Here is a 27,393-nt window from a genome sequence, read left to right on the forward strand (position 1 = left end):
CCTTTTTTACCTGCCTCTTCCCCATGCCCTTCACAGTCACCTATCCTAGACTCTGCCCAGTCCATCTCCTCCGGTATAACATAGTCAAAGATGTTATTTGCTATTTGACCTTTTTTTGGGTTTCTTTCACTAATGGCCTGAATGGAAAGTCCTTTTAACATCTAAGAATCCAACTCCAGATTCAGCTGTCCTCGGCTGGGCCCATGCACACACACACACACACACACACACACACACACACAAATAAAATAAAAAACTTTTTTAAAAGCTGAGGAAAAAGTTCCAACACATCAGAATAATGACAAGTCCCTGATCGTCAGAAGCCAGGAGAGCAAGGAACCATCAGCCAAGCTTGCTGCAACCCCCCAAAGCTAACGCCTAAAATCGACAGTGAAATAAAGGACATTTTCAAAGAAGACAGAGTCAGTAGCAAGAACAATAACAGATGCTAACTACAGAAATCCTTGGAGACTGGGGATACGTTGTCAGATGACAAGTGTGGCTTTGAAGAACTCAGGGAAGAAATGTTGCAGTTGCTAGAATTAAATGGGAAATGGAAAGTCTGATTTCCAGAAGTTTCTGAGTCCTCAGAAGGCAGCTGGAAGAGGAGAGTTGGAGCTGCACTCACATTAGAAACGTCAGGGAGATTTGACAATTGGGGCTGGACACCCGAGATCACTTGTTCTCTGCGTTCTCACCGGTCACGGTTTTCTTTAATGGTTTCCTTCAGATGTAAAGAGAAGTTACCTTGATGGCAGTTGAGAGTTGCACTTATGTGGGTATAAGGGTAGTCGTCCACGACAGAACGCCCACACCTCAGACTCGGGGGACATTATGGAAGTGCCAGAGGACCAGGAAAGCTGCTGTGAGGTGTGTCTCCAAGAAAGGAACGGAAGTTACACCCACAATACCTCAACAGTGTGGCTGCCAAACAAGACCACTTGAAATGCTAACGTGACCAGGGTGTGTGTGTGTGTGTGTGTGTGTGTGTGTGTGTGTGTGTGTGTGGCACTGGGCCCCACCCGTAGACTAAGAACTGCAGGCAACTAAGTGCTAAGAGCAGAAGAAATGGTCTTCTTCACGATTTAACTAGGCAGTCAGCCCCAGAACATCCCCTGTACAAATAACACTATACAGACGGAGCAGGGCCTATTTGTGTGTGTGCGTGCGTGTGTGTGTGTGTGTATATATATATACAAACAATTTAAATCATACAATGTCCTGATCAACAGAATTGCCCTTGAATTAAATAATAGGAATATTAAAATCCTATTAAACAAATATTTAAATGTTATTACTGTTAAAATGAATAGTAATATATACCAGTGAAGAGATTACAAGGAGATAAATACACTGTGTGTGTGTGTGTGTGTGTGTGTGTGTGTGTGTATGTGTGCAACAATGGTCACTAAAGGAAAAGAGGAGATTATTTTGAGAGGGAACAAGGGAGGCTGAGTACATGGAAGAGGTTGGAGGGAGGAAAGAGAAAGGGAAAATGTGTGGTAGCACAAACAAATCTCTGTGGGTTCAAGGCCAGCCTGGTCTCTGTAGTATGTTCCATGCCAGTCAGAGCTACATAATATGACCTCACCTCAAATAAATAAATAAAATCAAGTGTTTCTCAGATAACCTAACCGTGTACTTTAATGTCCTAGAAAAACAAGAACAAGCTAAACTCAAATGTATTAAATGCCATGAAATAATGGAACTCAAGACAGAAATTAATGAAACAGAAAGTACATGACCAATACACAGAATCAACGGGGTGAAAATTTTTTTCCTTGAAAATAAAAACCAGACTGACAGATCCCTAGGCAAACCAATCGAAGGAAGAGAAGACCCAAATTAATAAAATTAAGGATGAAATAATTACAATAGAATCCAATAAAATTCAGAGAATCATTGGGAATGATTAGAAAATCTGTTTTTTTAAACTGGAAAATGTAGAAATGAATATACTCTGAGACATTTATGACTACAAAACTTAAGACGTAAACAGTCAGGCATGGTGCCCTTTGATCCCTATCACTCATGGATCTCTATGAGTCTGAGGCCAGCCTGGTCTACATAGGGAGACCGTGTCTTTAAAAAAAAAATTAATAATACTTAAATTTTGAGTTTAAAATCAGGAGGGAAGGAAGGAAAGAACAATAAAAATTCTTTGTTTACAGTTTTTACATCAGACCGCAACTCACTCATAAGTCAAATCTGTGTTTTTCTCTGAAGGCTGTTAGCCATTTGGGGCCTGAATCGTAGAGCTGCTAGTTCAGGAGCGGGAGAGAGCCTGGGGTGTTCCTTTACCAGTAGTGTTATCTTAGCAAAGCGGGCTGCGGAGAGGTTTGCACCGGGTCTCAGCCTGGGCATCTTCGCTGCTCATCAGCTTCTTGGACCCAAAGCTTCGCAGCTTAATCCCTCCCTCACCTGAGAAACGGAAGCCTTGGGGAAAAAATAGTTACAGAAACTCCATTTCCTAGCGTCCTCCGATTCTTTCATCAAATCCCCAGGGAAAAACACTGTGCAAATGGAGTGAAGACTTTACACCTCCCTGTTGGTCCCTCTGTGGCTGCGCCAAACCCCTGCTCATTCCTCAGTATACACCGCCCCCTGCAGGCGCTCTCCGGAACTGACACTCCAGTGACACCCTGGGACCTGCGTGCTTCTCCATGGAAACACACTCTGGCTTCCTTTAGACCTACAGTGTCTTCCCGACCGTCCCCACCCCCACCCCCGCTTTCACTGGGCGCCAGAAGAAGTAGAACAGAGACTCTTTCATTAGAGAAGAGACAAAGGCCAGCCGATAAAGACCCACAGAAGAGGGGAGAACAGAGTCTTAATAGTCTAGACAGCCCCAGGGGAAAGGGAGGCTACATTTATTCACCGACTCCCCTCCCCGGGCCCACTGCACTTAAGTCTCATGCACTTTACTCATTAGGACCCTGGTATTTCCTGCAGCAGAATGTTAAGAGTCTGTTGTGTTGATTCTGTAGCATTTTAACCAGAAGGATTTGTTCCTTTTCATGTGCTGGTAAAGGGTTCTTCAGGGATTCCCTGTGCACAGTTTAATCCATCTTCGCTAGGTGAACATTGTTGTCCTGAATGGTTTTATGTCAACTTGACACAAACCAAAGTCATTTTGGAGAAGGGACTTTCAGTTGGGACAATGCCTCCGTAAGAAAGGACTGTGGGCAGTCCTTTAGTGCATCTTCTTAATTAGTGGTTGATGCTGGAGGGTCCAGACCAGCGTGGGTGGTGTCACCCATGGGCAGGTTGTCCTGGTGCTATAAAAAAGCAGACATGAGCAAGCCATGATGAGGAAGACAGTGAGCAGCACCCCTCCAGGGCCTCTGCATCAGCTCCTGCCTCCAGGTTCCTGCCTTGTTTTAAGTTCTTGTCCTGACTTCCTTCCGTGATTAACAGTGATGTGGAAGCGTAAGCAAAATAAACCCTTTCCTCCCCAAGTTGCTTTTGGTCATGGTGTTTCATCACAGCAATAGCAACCCTTGCTAAGACTATTATCTTCCCATTTCTCTATCACCCAAAGCACAAGAAATTACTATAATTTACCTCAATGTGGAATAAATGTGAATAGAATCCACCTTTTTGACCCCTTAAGTGCACAAAAGGGAGAACCAGTGAGGATAATTGTTACTCTCTTTCTGCTTAATCGCTCCAATCTGAGTGCATGCGGTCATTCAAATACTATTTTGATTGGAGCGATAGTGTATTAACGCATCATACTCCTGTTTTGCTCACAAGTCCTTTGAAGTATGTGTCTGCCTTGCATCACGTGCGGTTACACCTCGTGTTCAGAATCTATGGAGCTGACAGCTGTCCGCATTTCCTGGAAGGCCATTCTGTTGTTGATCTGGTGGATGTGTTCTTATTGTCTACGGGTTTCAAAGCTGCTGCATTTGTCCAGCTAAATAAAGCTGAAGGAAAATATAATGGACGTGTGTGCTGCATTTCAAATGCCTTTTCCTGTGGCCACCTCCCCTTTTTAATGTCTTAACAGACGATGTCAAGTGGGCAAGGCAGAGGCAGTGTTCAGTCTGGTAGTTAAGAGTCACGCGCCTTTCCAAAGACTTGGAGAAGAATGATCAGGAAATGCCAGTCCCCCCTCCTCCTACCTCCCTTGCCTTCCATCCACAGAAGCATTGTAGCTGGAGTTTCTTTCCAGCCTGGTCCTGCAGCTGTTTAACCCCAAATAAACACAAAGACTTATATTAAGTATAAAATGTTTAGCTGATGGCTCAGGCTTCTTATTAGCTGGGTCTGTCTTAATTATTAGCCCATTTCTATTAATCTATGTATTGCCATGAAGCTGTGGCTTACTTATAATCTGACATGTTACTTCTTCAGCAGCATGGTATCTCTTCCCTGCCTCTCTCTCCCTTCTCCCCAGCCTTCTCCAGGGTCTGCTAGCCCCGCCTGGCTACTGGACAATCAGTGTTTTATTCATCAACCAATAAGAGAAACATTTATACAAAAGGACATCTCCACAACCCAAGAGGGTGCGAGGCAGCTCCTCCTCTACCTTAATGAGTCAGGTCTACACCTGAAACCACACCCAAAGGGTGTGGCCACCACTACAAGTCCACTGGCAAGAGAAGATGCCATTACACATCTGTAAGGGAAATGGAGTAGTCACTGTCAGCAGAGTAATCTAATCAAGCCACCAAGTCCACTACTGAGAACAGACCCTCAACATTTGCATCACCCATGCCACACACAGAGAGACCCTGGTCCCCTAGGACCAAAGTTTAAAGCTTTGGAACGTAACCTGATTCGACTTGCTCTTAGACACAAAATTATCAACATCAGAGGTATTTGGGCAGCTTGTACTGTTGAACATATACAACCACAATGTAACACTACGTTATTTACAATGTTTACATGCAACACATACACAATCAAGTTTATGGGTGTGGACCTGTACAGTTGTGTGTGTGTGTGTGTGTGTGTATGTGTGTGTGTGTGTGATGTTTTAAGTAAGTATATGATTTTTGTGTTTTGCTGTATTCGTTCGTAGCTATCTTCAGCCATATGTTGGACATGCCTGGATTGTCTGTAAGTGAAATTGTTCCGAAACAAATTTTCACCTTAAGATATTGTGGGATTTAAGTTGCAAGAGCTAGTTAGTAAGAAGCCTGAGCTATTTGCCAAGCATTTCTAAATTTAAAAAGATAATGTAAGCTGCATGAAGTTACAAATGCAGCATATGTTATCAGAGCCATATTCCCTTTCTCCAGTTTGTTCAGCCTTCAGTCATTCACAGGTCATCAGGTTGTTTCCAATTTGGGGCTTTTCTAAATCAAACTGTTATAAACTCTCCTGGAAAGAGTTGTGAGTTCTTCACTTGCCTAAAATAGATTCCAGGAGGGCAAGGGCTAGATTTGCAGTGGTTGGACTTTTAGTGTCTTTAAGAAACTTTTACACATTATATCATTTTATGAGTGACCCCCCTTTCCCCAAATCCTCACCCACACCTGTTGCTGTCACTGGTGTTTTTGCCTGTATGTATGTCAGCCACCCTGAAACTAGGGTTATAGACAGCTGTGAGCTGCCATGTGGGTACTGGGAATTGATCCAAGGTTCTCTAGAAGAGCAGCCAGTGCTTTACCCTGAAACTAGGGTTATAGACAGTTGTGAGCTGCCATGTGGATGCTGGGAATTGAACTCGGGTCCTCTGGAAGAGCAGCCAGTGCTTTTAACCACTAAGCCATCTCTCCAGCTGCCTGATTTATTTCACTTAAGAGTTTGTATGCCTATATGAGGATTTCATATCTGTGTTGTATGTACTACACACATAAAATATAGCTATCTAAAAATAATATGTGAAAGTGTGAGAGTGACAGTTAAGAGCAGTCAGAAAATAATTACACATACAGCACACGCAGCCATGCACACATTCATGAAGCCAGCTGGCCCAGCCATGCTCCTGGTATCTACTGAGAATACCTCTCTCAAGTGCTCTCTGCCCTGGGGCAGATCCTCAGCTCATGCCCAGCTCCAAAGCTGGCAAGATTGACTCCATTACATCAGCCTAAATCAAGAACTCAAAGCAGGTCACTGTCACCAATCAAAAGAATTCAAGTCAGGTCTGCTGGCTGGCACCTCCAATTCCAACGCTCAGGCTAATGCAAGGACATTACAGGTCGGAGGCCGGCTTGGGCTACAGAGTGAGAGACCTTGTGAAAGAGGGAGAAAAGGGGGGAAGGAAACAAAAAAATCTGTGAAAGTTTTGTTTGTACTTGAAGGAAATTCAGTACAGTGATGATAATCAGTACTAGGGGTACTTTGGAATTGTGCCGGTTAAGTTTATGTCAAGTTGACACAGCTAGAGCTGTTTGGGGAAAAGAACCCTCAATGGAGAAAATGCCTCCGTACGATTTCCCCGTAGGCAAGTCTTTAGTACATTTTCCTAATTAGTGATTGACGTGGGAGGTCCTAGCCCACTAAGGGCAACGCTGCCTCTGGGCTAGTGGCCCTGAGTGCTATAAGAAAACAGACTAAGCTGTAGGAGTTCCCTGGTACAGTTTATTGGGTCGCTTATGTTAAGTATCATATCATCTGCAAATAGAGACAGTTTGACTTCTTCCTTTCCAATTTGGATCCCCTTGATCTCCTTTTGTTGTCTTATAGCTAGAACTTCAAGTGTGATATTGAAGAGATATGGAAAGAGAGGGCAGCCTTGTCTTGTTCCTGATTTTAGAGGAATTGCCTTAAGTTTCTCTCCATTCAGTTTGATGTTGGCAGTTGGTTAAAGAAAGGTCTAGAGACCTACAAGACTGCCGCCAACTAATAATTTGAGCAGCCGTGGAAAGGCTACCATAAATGCCCTTCCCGGATAGTGAGATCAACAACTAACTTCTCCATGGACCCCTCATCTAATACCTGCTGGAAACAGAAGCAAACACCCATACCTAAACACTGAGTCGAACTAGAATCCAGATGCAGATGGAGAGGACAAGACCAGGTTGCAGAAACACATAGAGACAGCTTACCTGAACAAGGAGGAGCTAATGGGCCCCTAGACTGATAGCTTAGAATCCAGCATGGGACTGACTCAGACCCCCTGAATATGGGTCTCAGCCAGAAGGACTGAGCAAACTAAGGGACCTCAGACAGTGGAACCAGGATGTATTTCTGGTGCACAAAGGGACCTTGCGGACACATCCCCCATGGAGGGATACTGCCTTAACCTAGAGACAGGAGAGAAGTCCTAGTCCCTACTTCAAATGACCTGACAGATCTACATGACCCCACCTGGATGGCATTGCCCTACATGTGGAATTGGGGTGGGGGATGGGAGGGGAGGGTGGTCAGGGTGCATGTGAGGGGGCCAAGAGGGTAAAGGAGAGGGAAGGAGGGAGGGAGAGGGAACTGGGATCAACATGTAAAATAATAAATTAAATTAAAAAAAAGAAAAGAAAAAGAAAACAGACTAAGGAAGCCAGTAAGCTCCAAGGCCTCTGTGTCAGTTCCTGCCTCCTGCCCTAATTGAGTTCCAGCTCTAATTTCCCTCAGCAGTAGGATACAACCTGAGAGCTGTAAGCTAAAACTAAACCCTTCCAAACTCAAGTTGTTTCTAGTCATGGAATTTTATCACCCCAATAAAAACCCTAAGTAAGACAGGAATTGCCAAGTCAGCATTAGTAAAAAAAAAAATGCAAATGTTATCTAAGATTATGAAAGAGAAGATTGCAAAAACTACAGGTAGCTGACCTAATATAAGTCTTGGGAGATCCTAAAAGGAATTTTCTTTTTTGTTGTTTTTGTTGTTGTTGTTTTGTTTTTTTTGAGACAGGATTTCTCTGTGTAGCCTCGCTGTCCTGGGACTCACGCTGTAGACCAAGCTGGCCTCAAACTCAGAAATCCACCTGCCTCTGTCTCCCGAGTACTGGGATTAAAGACATGTGCACCACCACCACCCAGCCTAAAAGGAATTTTCAAGAAGTAGATTGTGATGATTTAGAAACTAGGCAAGCTGTGCAAGTTCACTAACAAGGATGACATGGTCGGGTCACCTTGACTTCTGTCTTTGGTGTGGTTAAGACAAGCAAGTTAAAAGAGCTTTTGCATTTTGAAACATGTTTGAAACAGTGTATCACATTGAACCATGTTTGAAACAGTGTATCGCATTGAACCATGTTTGAAACAGTGTATCACATTGAACCATGTTTGAAACTGTATCGCATTGAACCGTGTTTGAAACAGTGTATCGCATTGAACCGTGTTTGAAACAGTGTATGACATATCACGTTTGCAGGAAAATATGAAAAGCAGACAAATGAGGGACCAGTCGTAGGTTATGCATGTAGGTTATGGAATCATTAATGGGCTGAGGTAACTCAACATCACTGGCTTGCCCAGTCTTAGTCAACAGAGTACCAACAACTGGGAAGATGGCATGCGTATATGTGGGAAGGTAAAGGGTGCTGATTTCCAGTTCTGAGCGTCAACACAGGCCAGCCCCCATTTCTTTATCGAGAAAAGTGGTTCTCTGCCTTCCTAATGCTGAGACCCTTGAATACAGTGCCTCATGTTGTGGTGACCCCCAACCATAAAGCTATTTTCATTGTTGTTTCATAACTGTAATTTTGCTACTGTTGCGAATCATAACATACATATCTGTGTTTTCTGATGGTCTTAGGCCAAGGGTCATTCAACCCCACAGGGGTCATGACCCACAGGTTGAAAACCACTGATCCAGAAAGTGGGAATCATGATATTTATAATTGCTATAATAGCCCATTATTCCGTTGTTAAAAGTGCTTACTGCTCCTTCAGAGGGTGACAGTTTTGTTCCCAGCATCACCTACATCTGTCACAAAGCTCACAGCCACCGGTAACTCCAGCTCCAGGGAATCTGATGCCCTCTTCTGGCCTCTGGAGCCACATACATGGCATACACTGACACCCATAAATAAAGGTAAAAATCAAATAAATCTGTTACGAGTGGTATAACACCCACGCTACATGAAGATGTCAGAGTTAGCCATCCACTTCAACTTAACAGGAACAGAGTGCGGAAGTCACAATGACTCAATGTCACTTCCTAAAACGAAGACCTAAGCATTCAATGGAAGTTTTTTAGAGGTGAATTGTGTGATTGCAGACCATACAAGCCACAGCTTCCTCAGTCTGCACCCCAGCAGAATCCTCCACTGAACATATACAGTCATGGCTGCCCCACAATCTGCACTGGTCAGCCTACATCTGAATGGCATGCCCAGCTGTGAAAGACAAACTAACAAATTTGCCCAATGTTAGAGAATAGTCACCAAGCTCCCTAAGAACCTAGAGATGTTGTCATGAGACCCATGGCTCTCGGGGAAGACTGTAGGCAAGGACATGAAAGTATGCTCTAACATCTGGAGAACATCACACAGATGCCCTGTGGTCCTCAAGACCTTTTGAAATACCAGTAGTGAGTACAGGTTTGACAAAGGGGATGAGAAGAAACTCATCCCAGGCCCGTCTTTACTTTGTAAAGTGAACTTAGTATGTGAAGAATTTATCCAAACCTACCAAAAATAGTTTCACATAGTCTTTAACTTCCGGTTTACTAATGCCAACATATCTGTGTTGGTTAATCTTGTCAACTTGACGGAATTGTCTAGGAGATGGCTCTCTGGGCATGTAGAATGTCTGTATGTTTCCAGAGGGTTTTAACTGAGGCAGAGAAACCCACTCTGAATGTGGGCATCACCATTCCATTGGCTGGGCTCCTGAACCAAATAAAAGAGCAAGCATATGCATTTCAGTGCTCGCCTCTCTCTGCTTCCTGGCTTCGTGAACATTACAGACCCCTACCTCACACCCCTGCCACCATAACCTCCCCCCACATTCACACCCATATCATTGTGCCTTTCCCCTGCTTCCCACTCCTGCCACCATGCCTCTCTGCCATGACAGACTGTATCCCCTCTTAAAAATAAATTCCTTGTCCATTAGTTGCCTTGGCCAGGTACTATGTCCCAGTAACAAGCAAAAGAACCTGTACAAGCTCCTGACACATCAAAATTAGGGAAGAAAGAAAGGCCTCTCAATAGTCCTCGAAAAAAAATAGCATTTAGGTCCCTGTCTCCAACCACTGCTAAGAATTACCATGCAGGCTCTTACTACCTGATGCATGGAAAATGACCTCACTTGTCCATTAGCTGACGCTACTCTCCACAGTATCTAAGCAATCTCTAGTTGCTTATGGGACTATATCAAGTTTTAATTACTTTACTGCTTTTCAATTGCTGGAGCGGTAAAAATATGACCTTTATTTGTGGCATTAGCATCTGTATCCATGGGTTCTTCATGCAGAGTCAATGAGCTGTGAATCAGAAGTACTTTCAAAGTGCTTCTGTGCTGAAAACATACAGTCGTCTTTTCCTGTTTTTATTTCCTTTAAAACACAGTAGAACAGCTATTCATGCTGCGTCTTCATTTTTCTGGGTGTTATGAATATCTAGACGTGACTGAAGGAGAGAGCGAGGCTATATGTACATTTACGTGTCTATACACACGTGTCTGGGGGATGCTGCAGCCCGTCATCTACAGACACCTGGGCATGAGTGTTCTGTCCCTGTGAGTAGAACTATATTTTTTTCTATTTTTTTTTTTACCATAGCAACAATCATTTGTGAGATAACTACGATGTTACTTAACATCCTCAAAACTTGGAATAAATAAAAGAGTAGTTCCTTGGTGGAAAGTAATAGCTTGGTTTTATTATATTGGTTCTCTTGTCAGTAACAAAATTAATAGGAAATGAAATTGGGAAAAAAAATAGTACTTCTGCTAAAGAATTGATTCCTACTTCTGGGTATATAATCAAAGCAAAAAAGAAAAAATTGAAAACAGGGACTCGAGAAGCTGTGTGTACACTCATGCTCATAGCAGCGTTACACAATACAGGGAGCAACTCGGGTGTCCGTCTACGGGTGGGCACACAAGGTTTACACGGTAGCACAGTATTTAGCCTTGGAAGGCGTAGACAGGGCTGGGTGTTAGTGGGGCCGAGCCTTGAAAGCATCGCTAAGAGCAAGAAGAGCCAGTCACAAAAGCAGAGCACCGTCTTGCTATACTTCTAGGAGATACCTGGAGTGCCTGGACTCACACACAGAAAGTAGGATGATGGTTGCCAGGGGCTACAGGAGGAGGGTGGGGAGCACTGGTGCTCGGCAGTTCAGCTGGAGGAGCAGATCTGGAGAGGGACAGTACGTGCTTGAACCTTGATATAAATGTACTTAATGCCTCTGAACTGTACACACACACACACAACGTTGCAATGGTGATGTTTTCTTCTTTTTCTTTTTTTATTTTAAATTAGAAACAATCTTATTTTACATATCAATCCCAGTACTCTCTCCCTCCCATGCCCCCCCAACTCCCCCATCCTATCCTCCCCAGGGAGGGTGAGGCCTCCCATGGGGGATCATCAAAGTCTGTCACATCATTTGGGCCAGGGCCTAGGCCCTCCCCCTGTGTGTCTAGGCTGAGAGATTATCCCTCTAAAGGGAGTGGGCTCCCAAAGTCCATTCGTACACTGGTATAAATGCTGTTCCATTACCAGGGGCCCTGACACCCACATTCAGGGGCATGGTTCCATCCTACGCTGGTTCCCCAGCTGTCCGGCTGGGGTCCAGGAGCTCCCCCTCGTCCAGGTTGGGGAAACCCGCAATGGTGATTTTTAACTGCCCGTTGTGCATATTAACCGTCATATTTCCGTAGGACATAATGTTTATTGTACCCATTCTACCCCTTACATCCTGCCTTCTGCCTTCTGCCCCCTCCCTCCCATTATCAGTCCCTCTGTCTCCTACTCAGGATCACCTAGCTTCCACAGAGTAATGATTATGTGACGTGTGTCTTCTCCACAGTAAGAGAAAGACGATTGCAATGCAGTAAGTAAATCCTCTGGGCTCTGGAAGGTGATGTTACTATTACTTCTTTACAAACAAGAAAAACAAGGCTCTCCCAATGCTATGCGGGGCTCAGGTTTACCACCTGTGCAGAGCCATGCTCTCGGGACAAGCTGTCCACTGTAAAACTCCCTGTGTCAAAGGCAGCTGCCCTCCACAGCATTTCTCGCTGGATCCCTTCCACTCATGTAGTTCTCAGTTTGGCGCTATGCAAACTAAACCCAAGGTAATTTCATGTTATTCTAAGATATATGGTGGTTTTCATAAAACAGACAACCTGGAGCTGGGAGAAACAAGCAGGGAGAAACCTCGTCCTGCTTCGGTTATGGTTCGGCTATGGGCAGTGATTCCTGGAACTTTCCCTGGATGCATGTGCACCATGTCCTCACACAGGCCCCTTGGAAAGCTTGGCTGTAGCCAGGAAGACCCTGCATGTGGTTCTTTGCATACCCCTGCTCTGTCTTCAGCCAACCCCAAACTCTGCTGGGTGCATCCAACTATTAAGAGTGGGGAACTTCTTTTTCCCAAAGAGGGAACCAAAAACCCCTGGACCGGTGTTCTTCGTAATGGGAAAAAGTGTCACCACATACTTTCCATCGTGCAGGGACAGGGCTCTGGACAGCTTCCTCCATCACTGCCCATTCTCAGAGTTTGTCCTGCACACCTCTGCTGGGCTTCTCTTCTGTTCTGGTTCACTCCATGGCCTCCCAGGGCCTCCTGTCCTGGGGTCTTTGCACCTACGGCTCTTTCCCTCTCTTGCTGTTCAATGATTACTTGAGGAAGACTTAAACGAGCGAGGCCTGGGCTGAGCTTGGGAATATAGTGTAAGGAGTAAGGTTTTCCGCCCGCCTCTGGTCTTGTCCCACCGCCACGCCAGCCCCAATTAACACACCGAGACTCTGAATTTGATATAATGCTGTTGTCCAGATACTAGTTTCTTATCGGCTAGCTCTGTCTTAATTATTAACCCATTTCTGTTAAATATAAGTACTTCCATGTGCTCTAATCTTAACGGGGAATGGGGCAGGCATCTCGTCTCCCCAGTCTCTCCATGTTGACTCCTCCTCCCTACTTCCTCTTTCCTCCTTGTCTCCTAGTCCCTCCTATCTTCCTTTCCTATTGATCAACAGTGCTTTATTCATTAACCAGTATGAGAAACATATTTACAGAATGACATCTCCCATCAATACAGTGATTTGTTTTTCTCATCCTCCCAACAAGGGACTGATATCTCTGGGAGCCTACAGTTTGATGGCACAGACTGGCCAGCAGCAGGCTGCTATAACACATATAGCCATCCCACCTGCACTGAATCACCCTGTACCACACAGCATTCTGGATATCAGCTACTCTCCTGCCAAGCCTCCTTTGCCCCTCAGTTCCCTGGTCTGGAATTCCTTGTACCCCATGCAAATCTTGTCATGTGCGCTCTAACTCAAAGTTGCCTTCTCTCTGAAACTGTCCTCCACACTCCAGCTGAGGCTCCTCTTTTCCTACAGTGGCTTCCTTGAGCTGGTAAAACCCTAACAAAGATTCCCTTGAAGTTGGTTCTGCATTTTTGTCTCAATCTGAAAACTGGAGTTCTAGCGGGCAGTATTCAGATTTTTCTCTACTATAACCAACCCAAGCCATATGTGTAGCTGGTGTCTTTTTAATTGCTTTGCGCCCAATGATGTATACTCTAAAAGTCTGAGATCACTTGATTTCTAAAAGTCACAAGAACCTAAGGGTGATTGATATAAGCACATTTGAAACACAGGAAAATTCACATTTGCTATTAACAACTTTTGTACATGAGATGGTTTGCTGTGAAAAGTGTTGCGTTTGCGATCTTTAAGAGTCCCATGCTACAACTAAACCAGTTATCTCAGTATCTAGAACATGGCTTCACATATATTGGGCCTTTGCCTCTCCAGCCGTGCCCACAATTGGGCAGTCAGATAATTCCAACCAAATCTGTCTCTTTTTTTTTTTTTTTTTTTTTTTTTTTCCCTACAGGAAAAAGTTAATAGAGCAAATGAAATACCACAGCATTGAATGACTCTCCAAAGCATTTCCTTCGCTTTCTTTGATCAGAGCCCTGAGGCCCTTGGGAAATAGAAATGTCTATATGTATATAGCACTTGACAGTTGGAATGTCTTGCAGCCAATGCTAACATTTATCTACCACATCAAACATTTATGGAGGAAATGCAGCAAAGATTATAGCAGGAATCTATAGGAGTCCACTCCTTAATGTGTTTCTTATTCTTCAGAAGTTGCCTTTGTATATAAGTCATTGCTCTCTGAAGGGCTGACCATTGGCTAAATGGAGCCTGTTCTGAATTTTCACTTCTGTGAAGCAGAAGGGAAATTAATGTTAAAGAAACAATGTGGAATAGTAAAGACTCTCTGTGTCTGGCGATGCAAGTGCATGGAATGAAGGGACCCTGCTGTCTTCCGTAAATACCTATTGGCCAATAATGGTCAGTAGCATTCCTGTCATGATGTTTAACTGATGTGTATATAGTAGTTCTGCTTATTCAATTCTTTAAGCATGCTAAGAACCAGTGAACCACAGACTTTTAAGGGTGGATTATATCATAAGGCATTTTTAGAACCCTTTGTAGATGCTATTCACATTGGCAAGTCAAATAGCATAGATCCCCACCAACAGATGAATAGATAAAGAAAATAAAGACAGGAGTCCCTAAAAAAGTATAAAGGAAAGAAAGATGGATGTAACATGAAAAAATAAATAAAAGACCCAGAGACTGATATTGGGGGTCAAGCTTCAAGCTGAATATCAGAAAAGCCACTAGCTTCTTACCTGTAGCTCAGGCTGAATGGGCTGGTCCTGTCTCCACCAAGCTCTCACCAAGCCTCAGACTGTAACCTCCATTCAACGTGGCTAGAGAATGAACACCTCTACTTCTGGTCTTATACACTTCCCTAATGTTGAGATTAAAGGTGTGAGCTATAATTCTCTTTTAGACTGATTCACTCTTGTGTGGCCCTGGACTCACAGAGATCCATCTATCTCTTAATCCTGAGTCCTAGGAATAAAGGTGAGTACCACCCCCTCCTATCTTCTGGCTGCTGGGGTCAAAGGTGTCTGCCTGGCTTCTGTGGCTTGTGGCTGACTTTGCTTTCTGAATCCTCAGTCAGGCTGTAATAAATCATAAATAATGTATCACCACAGATGGATGTCTTGGTCACTGTTCTCTACTGCTGGTAAGAGACACCATGACCAAGGCAACGCTTACAAAAGAAAGCATTTAATGGAGGGCTGGCTTACAGCTTCAGAGGTTTAATCCATTGTTGTCATGGTCAGGAGCATGGCAGCATGCAGGCAGACTTGGTGCTGCAGCTGGAACTACATCCTGATCCGTAGGCAGAGGGAGAGAGAGAGAGACTCTCAGCCTGACATGGGCTTTTGAAACCTCCCTGGTGACTAAGCATTCAAATTACCTTCAACAAGTTATGCTTGGTGGTGCCTGCCTATAATAAAAAGCATTGGAGGGAAACTGGGGCAAAGGTTCTCAAGTTCAAGGCTAGCCCTGGATATTTAATGAGGCCCTGTCTCAAAATCACATTTTCATTATAAGTACATAAATTATCTTCAAGGGGCTGTTTCTTGATATATATTGGGATATCAGCAATACCTAGGTGTTTAAGAGACAGTGACAAATGTCATGGAAATCGTTCAAAAGGCGCCGGTCCAGGTAACAATTTTATCGGACGGTATACCTTTGTAGACCATGTACACAGCAGAATGAGGAAAAGAAAGTTGGCTTCAGTTTTACCGAAGCAGATTAACTCATAAAAGAGCCTCAAAACCCAGCAATCAAGCCTCCCGACTGGCTAAATTACCATTTTCTACCCTAAAGCCCAAGGAATCAAAGCCCCCATTCAAGCCAAGAATGTTTGCGAGCAAACTTTGATAAGGGTGCCGCGGCCAAGATCAAATATCTTCATTTTCAGAAGAGAACAAAGCCAGACGTGGCCTCTGTGTCATGTGGAATCGCTTTCTGTACAAGACATTGTAGGAGTCAGAGTCAAGGCAAGATGAAAATGAACAAAAGGATAAAAGCATGAGGCTCAGATGGACCAGTAAGGGGACCCATTCCCTCCCTGAGTCTCTCATTAGACACAATGGAATCATCACCAATCATCTGGTTGTATTCTTACCTCTATATTACTAGACTGGTGATTTTCTTTCTTGAGGCATTGGTTTGAAACTTCATGGTCTGAATCATCTCACATCTCCTTTGCAATCACAGCCCCAAAGGGCTGTACCTTAAATGGCTGCACTTAGGGATGCGATAGTGAATAGTGAATAGGGAGTCTCTGGCCCAGCAAGGCCAAGTCCTACTTGAGTTTTTATGAACTTCAGAAAGATAAGTCTGGCGGGGGGAGGGGTTCAGGAAAAGACTGACCTCATCACAAGAGGTCAACACTGAGAAGTAATCGCCATCTCTGACATTTCTGATTGCACACACCTCCCTTCAGAGAAGATCCACTGTCATGGGGGCGGGCAATGAGCATACTATGTGTTGGCATTTCTTACCGGGTTCTTCTGCACCAGAAGTGCAGGTCCAGGCTGTCCTCTCTGTGAGCAAAGCTGCATCCTCCACCCTCTAGATAAGATAAAGTTCACTTCCTCCTGCATGGTGGGTTGCTAAGGTATGCATTGGTTGATTTCATCAGAAACGACTCACCAGGACACAGCTATTTAGTTCCTTCTCTATGTTTTGTTTTGTTTTGTCTTGTTTTTCCACTGGGAAATTTTCGGAATGATGCCTTATTTTATAACACGTAGCCGGAATGATTGATAGTCACAACGATGCCTCATTTCCGCTTCTCGGCCAACAGATGCTAATTTTTCAAACACTGGACTTTTGTTTCTTCTGTTTATGGAAGCAGCCCCTCCCATTACTGCTCTGGTGACCATACACAATGAAATCATCATTTATGTTGGAGGTGTCATTGCTCAGGGTCATTTTGCAAAACAGCCAAAGAAATGCATTTGTCATCAGGTTCTGAGCAGAAGTGAGATTTGGTTTATAAATGCTTAACATAGTTTTTTGTTGTTGTTGTTGTTCTTGTTTGTTTGTTTGTTTGTTAAGAAAATGAATTGAAGTTTGCTGGTTGGGTAGAATTCCTGGCAAGGCAAAGTGGCCGAGTATGGGTCAGCAGAACAGCATTAACACATAGAAAATATTCGCTTGCCCTAACAGAGGACTCTTCATGATTCAGAGCAGCCCAGATAATCCATTGGACAGGTTTCTAGAACAATTGTTCCCTTTTTTTACAGTAATAAAATACAAAGTTTCCTTCAGACATTAAAAATACAAAGTTTCCCTCAGACATTCTGTGCTAAATCTGTTTTCATTTCTCTGTCTGTACAAATGATAAATAAAACAGCTGCTAGTCAAACCCTGAGGTTTCAATATTACCCAGAATATGTTTTTCAGCTTTTATTAAATAACCTTTATGAATGGGTGTGATCTCATACATTGTCACTTAAAGGACATTTGGAATATCCTCACTTCCCATGGGTGTGCAGGGATGTGCTTTGAAAATATTTGTCATTTTTTTTAATCAACAATTCTCTGGTTTCACGTGAGACTGCATACCTTGTCAGGTGCCTGGAAGCATATAAACTTATTTTTCCATGAACTTTCATATTTATTTTCATACAGTGAGCTCTAGATAGCCTTTGTCCAGAGTTTGACTAAATATGATTTGTATTCATTGTTAAATACACTTAATATGCTTCTAAAATTCTGATTTTTAATCTGCATGGATAGCAATAATGTGTTTCCCCAAAACTGAATGTTCAGCTGCTCTAATGTCACTAGTAAAGTGTGGTGACATATTATTTATGATTTATTAAAGCTTGCCTGAGGATTCTGAAAGCAAAGTAAGCTTCAAGATATAGAGATCAGGCAGTGGTGGTACACACCTTTATTCCTAGGACTCAAGATTAAGAGGTAGACGGACATCTGAGTTCAAGGCCACCCAGGTCTACACAAGATTGATCTAGTCCTAAAGAGAAGCAGCTCACACAAAACAGGATCTCTGCACTTGGGATACATGTCTTTAATCCTAGCATTAGAGAGGTATATAAGACAGGAACAGGGTCTTCAGTAGTTGACAGTATCAGACATTCATTCTCCAGCCACACTGAGGAGAGCATAGCAGTGTGGGATTTCAATCTGAGGTTTGGTGGAGCCAGGATCCCCTTCCAGTCTGAGGTAGAGTGAAAGCCAGTGCCCAGCTGCTTTGCTTTTCTGATCTTCAGCTTGAAGCTTGACCCCCAGTATCAGTCTCTGGGTCTTTTACTTACCATGCTAGAGTGAATAGTTGATCTCCACTAATCTGAATGCTTATGTGGGTGAGGCCACCCGATGGAACATGGTCAACCGGCCAGCAGCTACACTGCTAAAGTAAAAGGGTTCCCCGTGTCCCAGCACTCATAAACTGCCCATAGCTCCCAGGCTAGGCATAGTGACTCCTGGGCCCTCCCCCATCTGTACTAGAATGTTCACTGACTTGATTATTTTTTTTTTAGGTCTGTACAGGTAATCACGACCTCTCTGAGTGCGTGAACGCTGCTGCTATGTCATGTGTGGAACACAACATGCCATAGCCTTCCTTCCCATCCTCCAGGTCACACATTCTTTCCACACCTCCTCTTCCACAGTGCTCACTGAATCTGGAAGGGTGTGGCACGAATGTCCCATTTAGGGCTGAGCATTCTCCTTTGACAAGAGTCTCTGCGTCAAGAGCTTCCCACTGCACAAAGACGTTTCCCTGACTCAAGTCAAGAGCAACATCACTCTATGGGTATAAACAAAATATTTAGAAGGCTAATTGACAACATGTCCCCTTAGTGAAACAACAGCTGTGAGAAACCTGCCCCCAGGGTCTATGGCCTCCCCAGCCATGGATTATTGGCCAAGTTCATTATACCATGTATGGTTTCCTACTGGGCAGCAGTCCTCAAAGCCAATCAGAAAGCGGTCTGTTGCCTCCATAACAGCCAGCCACTGTTGTAGTAGTAGGCACATCTTGTCTGGCAAAGTCAGCACAGTAATGTGCAAGGTTCACTGCTGGGTAAGTTCATTAATAAGTTTTCTCCAACATGGCACCTTCTGGTACTACCAATCATGCCTAGGTTTTATGTGGGGTCTAGAGATCCAAACTCTGGGCACAACGCTTGACCAACTGAGCCATCTCCCCATCTCTAGCTTGGCTTTTCCAACAAGAGTTTCATACTTTATGCACTCATAGTTTTTGTTTTTGTCTTTTCATTAAGTTCAATCTCAATTATATGAGAGAACTGAAAGTTAGATACATAATTGATTTATTGAGTGAGAGACTCGTTAATGTATAGACAGGGGTAGATACAAACCTACTTGCTGTTACTAATATGAAAAGACAAAAAAAATGGAAATGAATACATACAAAGGAAGATCTTAGACATTACCAAGCACAGATTTCTGAAACAGATCACTCACTGCTGTTTTCTACTTCCTCAGGGTGCCTGAGGGGAATTCTTAATGGTTAAGGAGAGTTTTAATTTTTTTTAAGGTCATCAAACCTTCATGATTTCCTGAAACAGTACTTCCTTCTAAGCCAGGTGTGGTGACACGTCTGTAATCTTAGCATTTGGGGTACGGAGACTGGAGGATCATGAGTTAAAGGCTAGCCTGAACTACATGGCAATTTAGGAGCCAACCTGAGCTTCATTTTACCCTGTTTTAAGAGGGGGGAAGAATAATTCATTTTATGAAAACCTGTTGGTGAGACTCTAAAGGCATACAGCCATCACAGAATATGGTAGCCCCTCAATATAGTAGCAATAAAGCTGCCAAATTCCACCACTGGTTATGTAAATACAAAGAAAATAAAATGGGTACGTTGAGGGGACATCAACATTCTAATACTTATTGCAGCATTATTCAAATTAGCAAACATATAGAATCAACCTAGACATCAGTTCATAAATTGAAGAATTGATAAAGAAAACACAGTGGATATACACAATGGAATATTAGTCAGCTATTGCAGAGGAACTGTAGAGTATCATTTGTGGGTGTTACGTTAAAGTAAAAGAAGTCAGAGACAGAAAGACAAACCCTGATTGCTCTCACTTGTGTGCGGATGCCTAGAAAGTCAACTTCGTAGAAGTATGCCAGAGGCCTGGGGGCAGTGGGTAGGGAATAAAGACAGGATGGCTAAGTCATACATATATGTGTGACTAAATAGGAAGAATAACTTCTAATGTCCTGTGGGATAACCAGGTGCTTCTGGATGACAACAAGAAAATGTACATTTGAAATCGTGAGGGGACTTTGTGAATGTTCCCAGAACAAAGAAAGACAGATATTTGAGATTATGGTTATGTCAGGTATCTCTATTGTCATCATATATTAAACACATGCACTAGCCAGACTGTGGTGGTGGTGCATGCCTTTAATCCCAGCACTCGGGAGCCAGAGGCAGGTGGATCTCTGTGAGGTTTGAGGCCAGCCTGGTCTACAGAGTGAGTTCCAAGACAGCCAAGGCCACACAGAGAAACCCTGTCTCAGACAGAAAGAAAAATGCACCCTGACCTCTATGTATGCATATGAAATTATTATTATGAAACTAATATTAACTAAAAAGAAAACAAGAAGAGAAACTAAAAGAAGAGGTTATTCTCCTGATCTTCCATACGAGATTTTAGCAATCAGAGAAGTCCGTACTGTTTGTCCTGATGTTTAGGGTGCTGCACCAAGGCCAGCCATCACAGCTTATCACTGCCCCCATGGACTATGACTCTCCCAGGGCCTCCAGTGAACGCTCACCAAACCCTTCGTTGTTCTCTTCCAGGATCTCCAATGAACACTCACCCAAGCTCCAGATCCGGAGTCACAGTTACCTGAGGGCAGTAAGTGAAGTCTCCATCAACAGAAGCCTGGACAGCCTTGACCCTGCAGGCTTGCTCACGTCACCAAAGTTCCGCTCCAGAAATGAGAGCTACATGCGAGCCATGAGCACCATAAGCCAGGTAAGAGCCATCAGAGCTTCCGTGGCCATGCGCCATTATCAGTGAGACCTGAAAGAGCAAAGGCGCATGGACCACTGATGGAGTCGACAGGAAGTGCAGCCAGATGCTTTGATGTAGCCACAAATTCAGCCCCCAGCAAGCTCCTGGTTTTGATGGTCAGTCAGGCACAAGGAGGGAATCCTGGGAAATTCATAACCTGTCAGGCAGGCATCATCCAATTTTCAGGATGGTGTTGATGGAAGAGGCTTCAGTTGCGAAGTTGCTCGAGGGGTCCATTCCCCTAGAGTAGACATCACTGGCAAAACCATAGTCGTAAAAGTACTGCAGATGAGAGTTGGGTCGTTGAGACATCAGTGAATTTAAATTTTTGTGAAGCTGGGTGTAGTGGCACAGGCATTTGACCCTACACTCGGGAGGCAGAAGAAGGAAGATCTCTGTGAGTTCCGGGCCACTCAGAGTTAGATAGTGAAACCCTATCTCCAAAGTAAGTTAACTAAAATGTTTAAAAAAATGTATGCACATTTATGAACTTCATAACCTTATTTAGAAGAAGGGAACATGTCATGTCCCTCAGCAGGACACTGTGCTATACAGCTGGCTGCTTCAGGTCCCTGTGCTATGGGTATGACCTTTCTTGGGACATCACTTCCCAATGACAGCTTAGTAAGATATTAGGTCTGGAAAAGCCTAATGCTATGTTCGGGTCAAGTGCCACAATTCCATGATGCAGTCATTTGGCCTTAAGGGGGAAAAAAAAAACGAGAAAGAGTATCCATCCTTAATAGAGTTCTAATGACACACCATTTTTCTAGCACCATATTCAACTTTCAAATAACACATTATCTTTAAGGACAATTTCAAACTTCCTATCGCAATTGCAAGGATGCCATTATTCAGAGAACAGTTTCTTCTTCAAAGTCACTCAACCATCCACACTGACTTTCCTAAAAGGAGATGATTTTGTGAGAGTTAGACTTATACAGTGTTACATGTGTGCATTAATATATATGAAGAAGAATAGTGTTGGATTTAAGCACATTTACTCTGTTCCCATTTTAAATCTAACATTATTCACCAAAAGCTCCAAAGAGGGACATCTTAAGCTTTTTGAACATATGCTTAAAACATTTTTATGCAACTCCACATGTACAGGTGTGTAAAATAAGTGTACAAATTTACTGGTTGTAAAGCATAAATTTACTTTAAAACAGTTCTTTGATATACCTATAATTGTACTGCTTATTAAAGATAAAAGTGAATTGCCATGCTAAGGATACTATAGAGAGCTCAATCCTGCAGGGCTGTGGTGGTGCATGCCTTTAATCCCAGACTCTGGAGGCAGCGGCACATGGGTCTCTGTGATTTTGAAGCCAGCCTTGTCTACAGAGCGAAACCTCAGTCCTGGCTGAATATTTGCTATTCGGTGTTTTTCAGAGTGTGCCGCCCGCCATCTGTGCTGAGAAAGCCGTTTCACATAGATATGAAGGTACAAAACAGCAGAAGCAGGGTTAAAGGCCACTTAAGAAAGTGTCCCAATTGCAAGCCAAAAACCACTTAGCCATTTATGGAACTCAAATAACATCATTTAAAATAAAACTTCCTAACGCAATACAACCTAAAGACACACTAAGCTGATACATGCTGAGAACTGACTCCCACAGGTTTCTTCTGACCACATGCACACTCTGGCACAAACACCCACACACATAACACATACATGCACATAACTACGTATGTACAAAAACATAACTTGATTTTTTAAGTAAATGATGTATTAGAGGATGGGGACACCTCTAATAATGAGAGTGTCTGCCTAGCATGCAGGAGTCCCTGGGTTTTGATCCCTTCAAAACCTATGTATCAGATTGTTTTCAGTGAATAAACTTTAAGGCCCAGGGATTCACCTTTGGTGAAAAAAAAAAAAAAAAAAAAAAAAAAAAAAGCTTTTAAAATTGGATAAAGTAGAAGTTAGACATGGGGTGGTTGTTAAGATGCATGTGTGGAGGGCTGTAGCGTGACTTGGGAGTGTCCATTCTTGACTAGTATTTCCAAGGATATTTGGTTGTTATTATTTGTTAAGTTAGGCATTTATTTCCTTTGGTTTTCTATGTCTGTGTAAGAAAAAAAACAATCCTATTAAGGATGGATGTTAAGCCTAGATGATTCAGTAAAATAAAAACAAGTTACAGGGTTATGTTTGTTGTGTGATTCAAGTTTTATTAAAAGTAGGAAAGAAGATGTATAAACCCTCTGGAAAGGTAGTCATCCAAGGCTAATGTCTGCACCCTTGATGAGCATGGATATTTCTCTGTTTCTTTGTGATATTTGTTCCAGAAATAGTGGAGAGGAAAAAATAAACAAGATACAGTTATGAGCACATACATGAATAAATTGCTTTGAAATTATTTCAAACTTTAATGAATTACATATAAAATAAACAAACCTTTGCAGATCCTTAACCTCAGATTCTGACTCAATGACTGAGCCAGAGAGGTGGTCCAGCCTGTAAAGGCACTTGCTACCAAGACGGATAACCTGAGTTTGACACACACACACACACACACACACACACACACACACACACACACTATATTAAAAAAAAAAAAAACAGATTCAGAGAGCTAAAGAGGTGGCTTAGCACTTAGGAGTACTTGATGTTTAATTGTAAGGGCCAGAGTTTGAATCCCAATACCCATGTAACAAGCCATGGAATCTGAACATGTCAGTATCCACAGCTCTGAACTGAAAAAAAAAAAAAAAAAAAAAAAAATATATATATATATATATATATATATATATATATATATATATATATGAATGAGGATATCTGGGGCTTGCTGGTGCCCACCTTATCTAAGAAAATAATAGTACTAGGTTCAGAGAGAGACTCTGCCTCAAAGGACTAGGCAGATGAGAACTCAGTATGTAACATTGAATTCACTTGCCTCTACCTAAGGCATAAGCCCTGATATTAGACTAAAATCTGTTGTTGTTGTTGTTTAATTATCTGATTTTTTAAAAAAAAGGGTCTTACTTCAAAGATCTTCATGGATGTATTTGTAAACAGTTTATGGGTGAGGCCAGCCTAGTGGTGGCACATGCCTTTAATCTCTGTGAGTTCAAGGCCAGCCTGGTCTGTATAGAGAGCTCCTGGACATCCAGTATTACATTAAAACCTAAAAACTTCCTATCTCAAAAAAAGTTTATTAATTTTTTTTTATGAAACATGAAACCTGTAAATAGGTTGAAATCTTGGTAGTGTTTTTTTTTTTTTTTAAGATTTTGACATATCTAGGTTTGTCCTATTTTAGTACAGAATATATCTTGCAAAACAAAATAAAATAAATAATGTATGTTCCATATGCTGCACTCAGTGAGCTTCAGTCAACCTTGAAAGTATTTAATGAACTAACTAGTCACTTCTAAAGGCAAAGTAAAATAGTTTACAAAAATAATAGTTGCTAAAAAAGGTTACACTGAAATACATGAACCATGACCACAAGCCAATGAACCTGCTCTCAAGACTCCCATTTATAAATAAGGAGGGGCTGGAGAACAGAACCTATAGCCAAGCAAGAGGCCCTGGCTTCCATCCCCGGCAATGCCAAATAAAAGTAAGCTAACTGGAAACAGTAAATAGAATTATCAAGAAGGCGTTGGGCAAAAGCTTCCTTCTCATCCTGAATTTCCTCTCTGTATTGATCTCCACTTTGGGTTTGTTGTTGTTGTTGCGAGACAGGGTTTCTCTGTATTGTTTTGGAGCCTGTTCTAGACCTCACTCTCTAGACCAGGTTGGCCTCGAACTCACAGAGATCCGCCTGCCTCTGCCTCCCGAGTGCTGGGATTGAAGGCATGCGCCGGCACTGTCTGGCTTCCTTCCACTTTGTTTTTTGAAGCAAGGTCTCACAGAAATTGGAGATTGGCTAGGCTGGCTGGCCCATGAGCTATCAGGATTTGCCTGTCTCTGCCGCCCAAAGCTTTGCCCAGTACTTCTGTTACAGGCACGTGTTAGCTAGCCTGTGAAAGAAAATGTTTCCCAGAAGGGCGTGGCACTGTTTTAGGAGGCGTGACGTGGGTGTGGCCTGTGGAAGCCAGCTTTGAGGTCTCATATATGCTCAAACCACGCCCAGCATCTCGTTGTATGCAAGTAGAACTCTCAGCCGCCTCTCTAGCACCGCCTGCCGACATGCCCCACCCTGGTGATATTGGAATGGACCTCTGAAGCTGTAAGCCGCCATCTCAATTCGATGGTTTCCTTTATAAGAGTTGCCGTGGCCGTGGTGTCCCTTCACGGTCATAGACCCCCTAAGGTCCTCCTTTTCACTATAGGTACCGGGAGTTCAAACTCTGGCCTGCAAAGCAAGACTTCTTTCATACTGAGTTATCTTCCCAGCCCCACAGCTCTCTTCTTAATAATAAAAAAAAAAAAAAAAAAAAAAAAAAAAAAAATGTCATATCAGCTAGGTGCCATTGACACAATCTGTGGCATAAATTTAGGAAACAATACAGATCGGAATGATACGCTCTTGCAGGGAGCGAAGTTTGCAGATACTGGGAGGGAGTTGTTGGAGGGGAGCTGGCAGCCAGGTGTTCACCATCGCGTATCCGCCCTCCCCGCCCCGCAGGTGAGCGAGATGGAGGTGAACGGGCAGTTCGAATCCGTGTGTGAGTCCGTGTTCAGCGAGCTGGAGTCGCAGGCGGTGGAGGCTCTGGACTTGCCCATGCCTGGCTGCTTCCGCATGCGCAGCCACAGCTACGTGCGGGCCATCGAGAAGGGCTGCTCCCAGGACGACGAATGCGTGTCGCTGAGGTCGTCCTCGCCCCCACGCACAACCACGACGGTGAGGACCATCCAGAGCAGCACCGGTGAGTAAGCGAGCAGGGAGCCCCGGCCTGGGCGCAGCTGAGCATCAGCCGTCCAGGAATTGGGTGTCTTTGCTGTGGTCTCTTGGTTGATGGTAACAAATGCCCTCTGTGTCCCACACAGAAAGACAGTTTCCTTACATGACCCGGCCCACGCCTCCCGTCATGCTCACATGCTCTTCCTTTCCTCCATCGCCATGCTGAAATGCACAGGCATGCACAGCTATGGTCAGGGGGAGGCAGTTCAGCATAGTCCGGTTGGTACACCCTACTCAGGCTCTCTATAAGCAAGCCCTGGGCTGAGCCTAACTAAAAACACCTGCTTCTTGGAGTCGGCCTGAGTCCTTTTTATTCCAAGGTGGCGGTGGTGTTACTCTTCCAGGAGACCTAAAATATCCTGTTGAACTTTAAAAAGAAAAAGATGAATGGACCAACTAGTAACATAGATTAGGCATTTATGAGTTTTATTACAACAGCAACAACAACAGAAAAAAAAAAAGATTTATTTCATTGGTTTAAATCACGCCGTATGTAAACAGTTCTTCCCTCTAAACTGCGATTTTGGCAGAGAAACTGTATTTTTTTTTTATTTAAAATTTACTTAAATTTGAAACAAGCTTGTTTTACATGTCAATCCCAGCTCCTGAACTCTCCTGTCCTCCCCTGTTCCCACCACCACCAATCTCAGCCCCTGTCTGCTCCCCAGGCAGGGTGAGGCCTTCCATGGGGAGTCTTCAAAGTTTGTCATATCATTTGGAGCAGGGCCCAGGCCCTCCCCCATGTGTCTAGGCTGAGTGAGTATCCCTCTATGTGAGATACGCTCCCAAAGTCCATTCATATACTAGGGATAAATACTGATCCACTACTAGAAGCTCCATAGATTTCCCAGACCTCCTAACTGACACCCATGTTCAGGAGGCCTAGTTTGGTCCTAGCCTGGTTTCCCAGCTGTCAGACTGGAGTCCATGAGCTCCCCCTTGTTCAGGTCAGCTGTCTCTGTGGGTTTCCCCAGCCTATTCTTGACCCCTTTGCTCATCACTCCTCCCTCTCTGCAGCTGGATTCCAGGAGCTGGGCTCCTGTGAGAGCAACTGTGTTTTTATGGGTAGATTTTAGGAGCAGAGGCATGAGAAACCTTGACTAGTTTCCATGGAACTAGAATGTGGATAGAAACACAGCCTCGTGCTGTGTGTGAGTAAATAACAACTGAGCGACCAAGAAGAAAGTCCCTCCATCTTAGCAGGGTTTAACTTTATGATTGAATTCAGTCTAACTCCAATAAAGTGACCTTATGAGAATACTGTCAAACTGAAAAGAGACAAGATAAATAATGAAGAGTAAATTAGAAACGCCTACACAGGTATATCGTATCAATAAATCATGATGAGTAAACCAGAAATGCCTGTACCAGGTTATCATATTCTGAGTTAATGCTGGGGCATTAGTGTCAGCATTAGCATGACCTGTAATTCCATTCCTTAGGGGGCTGAGGCAGGAGGATTGTGAACCTGAGTCAAACACTTCAGACTAAACCCTGTCTCAAAAAAAAAAAAAAATCGCAGTAATGATCACTC

At 43.4% G+C, this 27,393-nt stretch overlaps 1 protein-coding gene across 1 annotated transcript in view; it reads left to right on the plus strand.

The window, feature by feature from the left end:
- Positions 1-27,393, plus strand: part of Dlgap1 (DLG associated protein 1) — a 263,784-nt gene that overhangs the window by 101,225 nt on the left and 135,166 nt on the right. Inside the window, exons 3-4 of the mRNA XM_051190910.1 lie at positions 20,781-20,958; positions 25,584-25,824. Of these exons, the coding sequence (XP_051046867.1) occupies positions 20,781-20,958; positions 25,584-25,824 (419 nt within the window). The remainder of the gene's footprint in view (positions 1-20,780; positions 20,959-25,583; positions 25,825-27,393) is intronic.

The sequence above is a fragment of the Phodopus roborovskii genome, unplaced genomic scaffold (assembly GCF_943737965.1).
Source record: "Phodopus roborovskii unplaced genomic scaffold, PHOROB, whole genome shotgun sequence".
Classification (NCBI taxonomy): Eukaryota; Metazoa; Chordata; class Mammalia; order Rodentia; family Cricetidae; genus Phodopus; species Phodopus roborovskii.